General features: G+C 33.2%; 1 protein-coding gene across 2 annotated transcripts in view; it reads right to left on the minus strand.

Moving 5' to 3' along the window:
• The window catches only part of LOC141697834 (sugar transporter ERD6-like 17), a 65566-nt gene extending 55136 nt beyond the window's left edge, over positions 1 to 10430 (minus strand). For both annotated transcript variants that reach the window (XM_074502390.1, XM_074502389.1), the window contains exons 1-2: positions 9997 to 10430; positions 9402 to 9464 (exon numbers count right to left, since the gene is read on the minus strand). In XM_074502390.1, the coding sequence (XP_074358491.1) occupies positions 9402 to 9464; positions 9997 to 10164 (231 nt within the window). In that variant the 5' untranslated portion in view covers positions 10165 to 10430. The remainder of the gene's footprint in view (positions 1 to 9401; positions 9465 to 9996) is intronic.
• Positions 10431 to 13217: the final 2787 nt, after the last annotated feature.

The raw sequence follows: 13217 nt of genomic DNA on the forward strand, positions 1-13217 counted from the left end.
AGCAACTTTTGGCTCACCCCTTTCTTGTTATTGTCCCTTTTATTATTTTCAGTTAAAAAGGAAAATGAAACCTATCAGAACTCGAGTGGTAAAGAAACGAGTCAAGCCGCGGGACCCTCTCGTACCTAAGGTGTTGATTCCAATTCAGGAAGAAAGCTTTGAGATACCTGAGCAGGCAGAGTGTAGATAGTTAAAGTGTGTGTTTGAATAAAGACGAATTTAGTTTAAAAATTTGATAGACAATGGTTTGTAATAAAGAGAGTTGTAATTCTTGTTTATAATAACGTTAGTTAGTAATTCTTATTTTCATACTTCAACCTAAAAAGATCCTGGTTAGGGAAAAAGGGGTTTAGATATATTGTTGCATAATTGTCCACAGGTTTGGTAATTAGCTAGTAACCCCCAGACTTATACCCCGGGTCTGGAGGGCGTTACATCAACTGTGGAATTCAATGTTAATGATGTCAACAAAGTTTTGGGTATTCCTATAGAAAAGATAGTGGAGGCGCCAACAACACAAGAATTGGCTGAGTTTATGAATTTCATAAACTATAGCGAGAAGATAGACATGGCCAGACTGAATAGGAAGAATTTCAGAAGAGAATGGTCCTTCATATTTGACTCAATCATCAGGGCATTCACATGCAGAAAGACTGGCTATGACAACATCTCAAGTGTAGTGTAGAAGCTGGTGTATTCCATGGCTTACAGCAGATAGCTCAATGTTGGAATCTTGATCCTGGAAGAACTGAGCACAAGGCTGAGAATCCTTTGGTCAGTAGAGGTAAAGAAATTTTCTTCTATAAATTTATAATATCCACTTTAAATTGTAAACTAGCTGACATTCATATGCTTGATGGTATGGATATAAATCAAGTAGACATTTGTAAACAGGTGTCCAAAGTTCTATTTGGATCACTACTTACAAAGAATCGGGTTAAGGTTAGGCTAAATATAACTGACTTTATGTTGGAAAAAATTAGAACCTATCCTTATCCTATTCCTGACATGAGGAGCAATACAACTTCTAATTCATCTATGGCACCTGGTCCTACAGTAGCACAAATGCGGGAACACCAACATGTTCCTACCACAGCTGCAACCCTTCCTTCACAAACTCTAGGAAGTAATAAACCAACTGCTCCATCCTCCCAAAAGGACGGAGTTAGTAAGAAGAAGATAAATCAACAAAACATAGCAGTTGTACTTGACAGTGGTGAGGAACAATAAATTGAGTCACCATTGGTCATAAAACCAAAGAAGGCTAAGAAAACTAAGTTCACCACTCAGATAACCACCTCTGCATCTTCTCAAAAAGATGTTGTTGTTATAAAGGGACAACAATAGACTCCAGTGGCACATTCTCAACAAGGTGTCACTATTGAATCAAGCATTCTCCCCAATGCACCCTGTAAAGAGTTTGCACCTCCTCTTGAGCACTCTCAATAGGGTGAAAAAAGTCATGTGGTTGGCACACACACACAGAGCACATCATTTAAAACTCCCTCATCCATTCAGGGAGAGTTTCCAACAATCACTCATGAGCTCACTCATCTTATTTCTCAAATTTCTTCATCATATAATGAGGGGCTTGAATCTACTTCTCAAGCCCTGCCAAAATTATGTGACACAGTTCAAGAAACTGTGTTCACCACTCAAACATAAAATTTAGATGGTGAGAGACTACATGCTGAGGTAGACCTTGATGACACCATCAAAAAAACAGGAGTTTCATCAGTTTTTACTGAAGACCCTGTGCAAGTTCAAAATGCACCTTCATGTGCACAACAGTCTTCATAGACTGAAAGTTTAAGGGTAGTACTCTTGAGGGGGAGCTACTCAAATCCTCTCCAATTCACTTAGAGGTTTCTCATGTAGAAACAACTCCCCTCACAATCCTAGCTGAAATTGCTTTGTCAATTGAGGCTAGGAGTTCAATATCCAATGATCCAGTTATTGGGGAGGCAAGTACTCAAGCACATTCAAGTGTCAGTCCTTTGCAAGAGGGATGAGGGTTTGAGACCATGTTACATGACAGTAACCTGGTCAAATCTCTTCCAATTCCAAAGGAGGTTCACTCTACCAGTGAACAACACACTGTCACAACCACAGTTCACACTGTGAGTCCAACTGTAACACTTGTCACATGAACAATTTCACCAAATATCTCATCCACCTCAAACACTTCCAACCAACCATCAACCTCAATAAACATTAACCAACCTTGTATTTCCACACAACCTTCACACCTCATCTCACAATGACTGCATGCTCAAGCTCAACCCACAATAGTGAATAATCTACTAGTTGATCAGCTTGCAGGCCTAGCCAATATCACTCAACACCTCCTCACAACTGATATGTCTAACCAAGACTATCAGAAAATTTTGCTATCATACAAAGAAGATGTTGAAGACCAGCAAGCCAAAATTGGAGGTGAAGTTGAGCAGGATGGCAATGTAGATGCATGGCTGTCAAAAGATTACAGTACAGACATGGAGAAGGCCTTCTCCAAATTTAGAGAAGAATATATTACCATCTTGGAAGCAATGCCAAGGTCCTCACTCCTCAAGAAGTTTATGAGGATATTACAGAAGTTTACAAAGCATAATTGAAAGCCTTTCATCACATTGGAAGAGAGTTAGAGAAAACTCTAGATGGACATCAGACTGAAGTCAAGAAATTGGTTAATATAAGGATAGATGAACTAATGCCAAGTTTTTCTGAGATGAAATCCAAATTCAACAAGTTTTCAGACAAGCTTCAAGCTCTCTCTCTTGCACCAGTTGAAGAAAGCATCACCAAATTGAGTTATTCTTTCATAATATTGCACAATGTGATCCAGACTCAAATCACCAAAAATAATGAAACCAAGGTCAAACTAGATCAGTTATACTCTGCTAGATATGAACCATCATCCTTGGTAATGGAGGAGATCAAGAATGATGTTCATAATTCTCTTGGTACTATCTTTGGATCCAGTTCACAGTCAATACCTTCTACATCCACAAACCTCCAAATCCAAAATCTTCAAGCTCAAGTTTCAGATCTTCAAAACTCGAATGCTTCTCTGACTATTCAAGTCTCACAATTTACCTTTATTATCACCAGTCAACAACAAGATATAAATTCTTTAATAGACTCCCACAAATACTTGCAGATGCAAACCTTAGTGTCATTGGGAGCTATTATGGGTGCTTTAAATATACCCCTTCAGGAAACAGCCCAACAAGTAAGGACCCAAATCCCTCAACACATCACTATGTATGTCACCAAGACTAAGGGAGGGATGGAGTCCAAGCTAAAATACAACCAAGTTTCAAGCAAAAATGAAGATAATGTTGGATTGGACAGACTCAAGATGGAAGCTGAGGGACCTTGCCTTGACAAGGAATTTGATCAATTTCTGGAAGCCCTGAGAATCTCTCTAAATTTCAACCATTTCTCCTACAAGAAGGTTGTGGATAAAAATATCAATTTCCTGAGGGTGGTGATGGTGACTAGGCAAAATTTCTGGGAGAAGAGAATAGTTGTCAATATAAATGACTCAGGGGTGGACAGATGTATGCATGTGTCTCTCTCTTTCTTACAATCAAGAAGAGCATCTGAGTTGGATATCTTCATCAATAGAGTAAGGGTAGGGATTCCATATGACACTTTCCTTCTTAATGAGCTCAAAAAGGGTCAAATAGGTGCATTTCCTGAAGCCTGCCAACATACAAGCAAATGAGTGTCCTACATCTGTCCAAACACCAAGAAATGCAAATATTTTCAAATTCCAAAATAATGTGTCATGGGAAATAATAAGCTGATAATGATCTTGGAGATAAAATTAAAGTCAAAGAAGATCAAGACTTTTGAGGATGTGAAAATGATTAAAATTATGGCCAAATACTTAAAAAATGCTGAAGCCATGCTACCTAGAACTCAAATCAATATAAAGTTGATTTGGATGATGATGGGCAGAAGAAAGATGAGCATAAATCTTCTGTCTCAAATCCAAGTCACTCTGGAAAAACTAGTAGTAGCAAGGTGGATGATAAAAAGAAGTAAAACAAGAAGGATGGGGAAGACAAAAAAAGACTCAGAAAACTCTAGAAATCCAAACATCAAAAGTTCTTCCAATCCAAGCACAAAAGCCTATCCAAACACAAAAGCCTATCCAAACACAATCTCAATCAATCCAAACCCATAAGCCCAAGTATCTATACAAGCCAACTGCTAATTCTCTACTCAAAATTTCTATCACTGTTAGCCAAACCTCACTAAAAAATATCTAAACCACCTTTATTTAAACCTCCAACTAGAACTCACTTCAAGACTGCAGGAAGAAAATCAAGAAAAATTCAAGATGAAGCTGGTGCTCTTTGGAATTGCTTCAATCAAGATGACTTTCTTCCAATTTCTGAGAGCATATTAGATGATGATTATCACAAACAGTTAGCTGAGGAGATAGTTAAAGTTTACGTTGTTACTTTAGGAGAAGTCAGGATATACTATAAAGATGACACCTTCATTTTGCTGAATAGAGAAATTATTGAAATATTTTCAATTGCAGAATTTGAGAGAGTAATAAGTTTGATGAATGCAAGGGATTCATGTACAAGAATGATGAAGGCTGTGCTAGATGAGAGGTTGAGAGATAGGAATATAAGGCATGCAAGGGAAAAGGCTGAAAGGGAGGAAAGAGAAAGGAATTATGCTAAAAAGATTGAAATGTTTAAGCAAAGATCAAATGAACTGAAGGCAAGGGGGTTGAGCAGGGTATCTAAAGATGGACATTTTCTGAATATTAAGACAATTAAATTTGCAAGATACATGATTCATCTTCTCAACCATTACTCATTAGCTGAATGGCTCAAACTAGTGCAAGCTCTAAGAGGGACTGAGATCATTGAAGAACTTGAAGTACCAGTCAAACTCAAGGACCTAATTAGAAAGGAACATGGTTATGAGAAATTCAAATAATCTTTGTAACTCAACATTTGATGTAATTGCAAAATGAGTAAAATGTACTTTGTAAATTTTTCAGTCTTACTGTATTTGATTTTTAGCTTTGTGACAAGCAATCTTCTCACAAATTGGGGGAGATTTTTGTGCAAGATATGCCTGTACATAATAAGACTAAATCACTTTGACAACCCTAGAATAAGTTGTATGATAATCTAATTTTGTATTTTATAGTTGTATTTCTTGAGTCTGTAAAAATATTAAGAGATCTAGAGATATCGACAAGCCAAATCTTCTTGTATAGAACTGGAAATTTCGACAAGTCAAAAGCCTATGTAGAGAACTAGAAATATCGACAAACTATTCTACATGTAGAGAACTGGAGACCTGGACAAGTCAAAGACACATATAGAAAACTCAAGATATCGATAAGTCATTATACTTATCGATATATGACATCTCTACAGAACAAAAGATATCTCGACAAATTATCTCAAAATTTATAATGCAGACAAGTTCAAGATTCAAGATATCAGTCAACAAATAATTCATTCACTGAATTGAAAAGTCTACAAAAGTAGTTTGAATAATACAAGATCAAGGGGAAAGATTCACTGGATAAAGGATGGTGATAGGCCTACAAGATTCTACACATATTTTCTAATACCAGAAATGGAAATAAACAAGATAGCTTTAGAAAATGTGTTAGTACATTTCAGTGTAAGTTTTGTAAACCTGTGATGTTGATCTATAAAGTATGCACGGGTCCTTAGTTTAGAAGTTAACAAAAACAGATCTAGAAAATCTTGTATTCTTACTCAAGATTTGTAGTTGAGTTCTTATTTTCAAGAACACGAATTTGTAGTAAAACAAATTTGATTAATACAATCAAGTGATTATTTGATATTGTGTTAGTGTGCTTACAGTTAAACAATTTATCTCTACAAGTTAATACCTGTTTTGTTCATTTCCAAGCCAAATATTTTAAAAACAAATTATAATCCAAAGAAACACACTTACCCCTTCTCTGTGTTACATTTTACTGCACTTAATATCTAACAGTATATTTTTGCAAAACAAGATATATTTTTCTGGCCATCGTATAATTAGGTTTTCATTGAAATAGTTTGTTTTTGTAGAAATTTGTGTGAGTCATATGATTTGAAGATTATGTTCTTCTTCTTTTACTAAATGTAGAGCATGGAGCATATTGCAAAAATTGAGAAGGTGACTGCTATTCAGTTCATAAAACAAAGTACTACTACTACTTGCACCAACAAATCATGATCTTTTAGGGGGGCTAGTCGTTACCCAGTTTGGCTGCATTTGGTACAGTAGGCTTCAACTTATTTCAGACTCATAATTTGACTGGGTTGTCATATATGGTATCAGAGCCGACTCTCGAAAGTTTGATTCGTCAAGTTACCGGAGGCGGGGACACGAAGGCTGGTGGTATTATCCCACAATGGACAGAGATCCGGAGGTGGGGACACGAAACCGGCCGGTATTATCCCACAATGGCTAGAGGGGTACGATTTTAGTCCTATGGGCTATTTATTCTGGCCTAACAAAGACATCATATGTTTAAATGGGGGAGATTGTAACACCCCAGTCCGACATGGAGAAGATATGGGACTTCTTTCGATTTATAAGGCAAATTACTACTACTACTTGCACCAACAAATCAGAAGTCCTTGTAAATAAGTGCCATTATTTAAAAAAAATATTGAAACCTTTATTTAAGTTTTTGGGCCCCCGAAATGACATTTTCTGGAATATTTTGATGAAAGAAAATTTTAGAGTACGAAATTTTTTTTTTTTTTAAATTAGGTTCACAATTATTGAAATATTTATCTAATTTTTTAATAAATTATAAATATTAGTAATCTTGTAAAATTCGTAAAAAAAATAATTCACCTCGGATTTTAATGAATTTTTATGATTCGAAACATACTTATAATTACCTAAAACTTTCGTTCAGGGCTTCTTTCGGTTGAGAACCTTCGTATATAAAATATAATATATCTGCATCTGAAAGATCACCCTTTTTCATTAACAATCAATTGTGACATGATATTCACTCAACCAATACATGCCCAATATAATGTCAAAGTCATGCATCTCCATTAGAAGCAAATTAACATTATAATTTTCATCTCTAACAGCTATCGAACATTCTCAATACATATCAGATATAATGATAGAATTGGTCATCGAGGTACCAATAGACATATGGTGATATAATAATGAAGGTGCAACACCAAGATGGCGAAAAACGATAAAGAACTTTCGTTGAAGATTTTTCCTCATATTATATTTCGAACTATTCTCAAATAATAAAATTATTTAGAACTCATTTTTCAGTTTACAAATTTATTAAGCGTATATTTTAAATAATTTCAGCATCGTTATAATCTCATTTACAAATTTATTAAGTGTATAGTCCGGAAAAAAACCATGCTAAAATCATCAAATAAATATTGATGATAGAAAGTAAGACACGAAGAATAAATCAAAAATTTCAAATTTAAAATATATCTGTAAATATATTATTGGATTTTTTGAATGTTAAAATAATCTTCATGAGCGATCGATAAAATTATTTATCTTTTCCGACGAGTCGGACAAAATTTTGACTTAACATATATTCAGTATAACATTTCTTATGAAATAATGACTATGAGGTCTGAGAAATAATTTATTTTAAATTATAAATAGTTGTATCCAAATAAATAAGAATTTGTGATTTTTTTTATAATAAAACATATTTGTTTGGTCTTTTGATCTAATATTTGGCAAGGCAAGTATGAAATAATTTATTCAATAAATATATTTAATATATTTGAGTTTCAAATATTTAAGTTCGACACCTTTTAAATAAATCGTATAGTTTTATGTCGTGAAAGTATACTTTTATTTGTATTTGAATTATTTTCCCATGGGAAAAAAAGCAAGAAAAGAAAAGAATTCCATTAATCCTTTTTTTTAAGAAAGAATTCCATTAATCCTAAAATATGGATAAATTTCCGTTACACGCGCGTGGCAATTTGCGTTTTGAATTTGTTATAAAGTGGCGCGGGTTGGGGTTGAATTGAATTGAACACAAAAGTTACAATCTTTCCTATTAAAGACAATCTAAGTTTGAAATTGATACTATACTAATTTTCAATTCAAATTTTGATTTCCTGCTTGGGCAATGTCTTTACCAGAAGAAGACGAATGGGAGCTCATCAACGACGATGGCTTCGTATACAAGCGCAACTAACGCCGTCGCCTTGATATCACTTCCGCCACTTCTGCTCCTCCGTCAGATCCACTTGTTGAGGACAATAATCGAAAGATTCGGAGAAGAAATGCTCTGTTAAAACTTAAAGACAAGTACCAAGCTGAGCTTTTCCGTTGGGAACTTTTGTCAAACACCTTGAGGGACTTGAATTTGCAAACCCAGAATGTTGAAAAGAGTCTTGAAAAGAATGATGTGGGCCAAAGGGGAGATGAGTTGTCGGTTGAATTTTCGGGTTTTAGCTGGTGTGCTCTTTTTGATGAGCTTCTTGCTCAGGTAGTTTCAAGATCTCAGCTTTTTGCTAAATTTGACTTTCTTTTTGAATCTTAGGAACTTATTTTGTAGTGTATGAGATATTCTGTTTTAATTCTTGGTAATTTCGAGTTTTGGGTTGTTTGTGAAATTGGGTTTTCTTGGATATATATTGAAATTTCGTTTAGTTTTGGTTCTTGATACACTTAGGTTAATTGGGTGATTTTGAGTTTACGTCTCTTTTTGTGGAGTCCATGATATAATCTTATTGTGTAGTTTTATCGGGTATTTTCTGTTTTAATTTTTGATTTACTTGGTTGACTAGGTAATTGAGTTATTGCATTTATAATTGTGAACTGAGAATTACTATATTTATTCCTGCCCATCCTAGTAAGCAGAACATCTCCGAAAATCCCATAGCCTGCATGTTTCACATCAAAATTATGTGAAAAAAAATTGATCTTAAATGATCACTGTCGAGAGTTGGAAGTTTGTTTTAAACTTACACCTCTCCGACCAAATAGATCTGCTAGTTTCCCACTCATAATAGCACCTAACATTGCTCCAATCGTCATTATCGAACCAAAAAGTGAATACTGTGAAGATGAAACCAAATTGTGAATAATGTAAGGATGAAATCAACAAGAGAATACTGTAAAGAAGAAACCAAGAAATGAATAGGAATTGGAAACATAATATGCATTACAGAATTAAATTTAGTAACAAACTGTATGTACATGTTCATTAACTTATCCGTGCTATAAGATTTGTAAAGAAAAAATGTGTGTATGTTAAGAGTTTAAGATTCTTTTTTTATAGCAAGGTGTAATCAAGAAAATAGAAATATACTTTAATCAACCATTTTAACACAATTCATATAAGTATATAAACAAAAGATGTAGGTTATAATGTAAACCTGTGCTAAAGAGAGACCAAGGTCATCCATGATCCCGGTCTGTGCAGGTGATGAAAAGCCGATCTGCATAAATTAAATATAAAAACTGTGAAGTGTTACAGACTTCAAATCAATATTTTAACTACTACTGAAAATTTAACAAGATGCAAACTTTTCTTACATACAGACTGAATATCTTCTCATTCCACAATCAAGAGAAATCTAAATATATACCAAAAATTTTGGTTCTCCTTTGGGGGGTTAGAAATAAGTTCATATCATTTGTTGGTTGTAATATATTAAGATGTAAAAGAACTTGTTACCAACTCTCTCTAAGGCTAGGAGCACTTGTTATTCGACATTAGTGTTCAAAAATATCATCACCCATAGTTATTGCTTTGAACTGATACCATTTTTAAGTTGAGGCGTATATATTCAACAGAAATTGGATAAGATATGTTTACCTTAGCTATTTCATGTTGAGATACAAGCTCGAACTCTAACAAAATCAGTTAATACCATTGAGTACATAAGATTTAATTTACAATAATACACAACATACTCTAGATTACATGAGTAGCATATTATAAGAAGCAAGGGAAGCAAAAGTGCTTACAGCTGAACCAAAAACATAGGAGCCAGAAACAGCCATCAAAGTGCTAAACACAACAAGCAGACGAGAAACTCTCATCAGATAAAACAGTGGGAAGAAGAGGATCACCAGAGAAACTCTCATCAGATAAAACAGTGGGAAGAAGAGGATCACCAGAGCTCTGTTGTCCATAATCTCTACTTGCTCTTGCCATTTATGCACAGCTCAAATCTAGTTAAGATTACAAGGCCAGAGTGTCTACTTTTAAATCAGATAAGACAAGTACATATGAAAAGGGGCTGATTGTCTGTAAAGTCTGTCACTTGTTAAGATTTGGCTTTTCTATAAACTTCAGTCACACTGTACATCTACCCTATTCTACAGTGCAGTTATTGGGACTTGACTTTGAAAGGTTTGTCTGAAATAGGCAAACAAGTAACTTTTCTCAAATGTTAAAAACGTGTAAACATAAATCCAAAGTTTACAGTAACAGGAAAAGCATTCATGTCAAGAATATCATCTTATTAAGAACTACTAATATTTCAACCACTTCAATTTTGGACAATAATATTTACTCAACATACTAGGAGATTCGAATGGGTGTGCAGTTCAATTTCAGGAATATATAATTTGATTATTACTAATATTAATCCCATCAAGGAAATCAAATTTTTAGTAATTATTTTTTAAGGTGACTTTGTTTTGTTATATAACAGTTATGCTTATAAAAATCGGTCTATTTTTCAAAAATAGTCGATATATGAATAAAAAATTGATTAAAAATATTGGGTTAAATCTCAAAGTAGTCACTAAACTGAAAACCATATATCAAAAAATTCACTCTAGTTATCGGAGTCTCACTTGTACCACTCTAATTGAGAGTAATGACAATACCGTTAGTCAAGCTAGTTGACTGTTAGTCATAATTAGTTGACTTGACGGAAATTGTTTTATCATTTCATTTACAGCTGGATAGACGGGTAACACTTGGCTATCATCTGAAGTCAAAATAAATTAACTCTTACTGCCCAAACTAATACATACATATATTTATAAATTGAGTTTTGAATGTATGTATACATGCAAACAACTCGAATATAAATACTAGCTTCTCATTGTGAGCCATGAGTACTTTTTTCTTTATCATCCATCACAGGGAACAAAACTCAAGCTGCTTGTATCGAGGAACTTTTAGTTATCTAAATATTTCCAACTAGTTAAGTTTTATGCATATGGAACAAATTACAGGCCCATCACAAACTTATCTTTTGAGTTTTGAGTTTCAATTTTTTATTTAATTTTCATTTTTAGATTGAAAAATGTACTTTTCATTTTTCTTAAAATATTAATTTTATAAATATAAAAGAAGCACAAATATTTTGTAACTTAAATTTCAAATTTGAAATTTATGTCTCTAATATTCTTTTAATCATTTTGTTGTATCTTTGCAAGAAAATATAATTTTCACTTTAACTTAAAAAATTGACTACTTTTAAAATAAAATGTAAACTTTTCTATAAATTTTAAAAGAAAGAAATATGTATTTAAAGGAAAGCTTTTAATTCAATATAAAATTTGAATATTTTCCATATAAAAAGTATATTTATTTTATAATGATTATGTATAACAAAATTTATGACTAAGAACGTAAGCTTTTGATTTGAAGATAAAGAAACTTATTTAAATATTGAAAACTGTTTTGTAGTACAAGACAACATAAAACCACCATCCACGTATTCTAGGTTCTTTCCGGCTGTTACTCCCGTTAAGTCAACCCATTTTCCATCAAGTCAACCAAACTGATTAACGGGGCTGTCATTATTCTCAACTAAAATGATGCATATGAGTCCCCGATAACTAGAATGAGTTTTTTGATATATGACATTCACTTTGATGATCACTTTGAGATTTAACCCTAAAAATATTTGTCTTATTTGACCGATTCTTGATAAATTATTTGATTTTTTTTGAAGAACAAATGTGTTAATTCAATAATAAAAAACCATCGAACATCTACACCAATCATCGAATCAAACAAATAGTAAATTTTAATCATCTATTCTAATGAAGAGATTAAATGATATTTTGAAGATAATGTATAAACAAATACAGATACCCATTTCATACATTCTCCTTTAATTACCGGTACCCTCTTCATATGCCCCGATTGAGCTATTGTTTGAGTTATTGATCAGAACTGCGATTCCACATAAAATTTCATTGGTTTTTCTAGTATGTGCCCATGTTCACATGCTAAACACTAAAACTTATTAGTCAATCAAAACAAGCTAAAATGATAGAAGTTTGTACTAGTGTGTGGCACACAGCAGAAAAACCGAAATTTCATTATCAAATAAAGACCCACCCTTATAAGGGTATCTCCAATAAAGGTTGCTAACAAAGTTGTCAACCCATGACAAATCATTAAATATATTATTTTTTAATTGTTTCTCACATCCATGTCACTCTTGGTAACATTTATTAAAATTTTACTCCAATAGTTAAGCAACTTTAAAGGTTGCTCATGCGGTCCCTCTATATTAATTTTATATTTAGTTCAATATAAAAGTGGGTTGATACGGTTTAAATATTTTTTATGATTTTTTGCTAATTTAGGAAGTTGCCAAAAGGTTGCCTACACCACATAAGTTTGGCAACCTCCTAGACAACCCTATTGGAGATGCTCTAATGAAGAAACAAAAACAAATCTCTCAACAAGCAGAGAAAATAATCTCTGAAAAATAATATCAAACTAAAACAAATGAAATTTAAACAAACTTAGATCTGATAGTCGGAAGCACAAGATAGTCGTTTAACTCTTAACTTCAATAAATTTCATTTGAATCAAAGGAAAAAGTCAACTAAAAACCCCGATGATGTAAATCTTGGAAAACAAATCAAACTTAATTAAAACCTAATTAAAAGGATAGAGATTTTTCCCTAAAAAAATAAATGAAAGAAACAAATCAAACAATTAAAAAGATTCCGGGCTTTCCATCATTTTATCCGTTGGAAGCCCCACTAGCTTTGATATTTAAGCCCCACTAGCTTTGATGTTTAAGAGGGAGGCGGCTCTACAGAGAAAGCTATTAGGTGATATAAAAAAAATAAATTATTTGATTTTTTAAAGTTGTCCAATAATTATAAATTTGTTTCAATTTTCAAAATCTGTAACCATAATAGCAGTAAAAAATAAACACGGAACAACAACATTTGAGACACTCTCATGATCGAATCAAGGGATT

This window comes from Apium graveolens, chromosome 11 (genome assembly GCF_009905375.1).
Source record: "Apium graveolens cultivar Ventura chromosome 11, ASM990537v1, whole genome shotgun sequence".
NCBI classification, from domain to species: Eukaryota; Viridiplantae; Streptophyta; class Magnoliopsida; order Apiales; family Apiaceae; genus Apium; species Apium graveolens.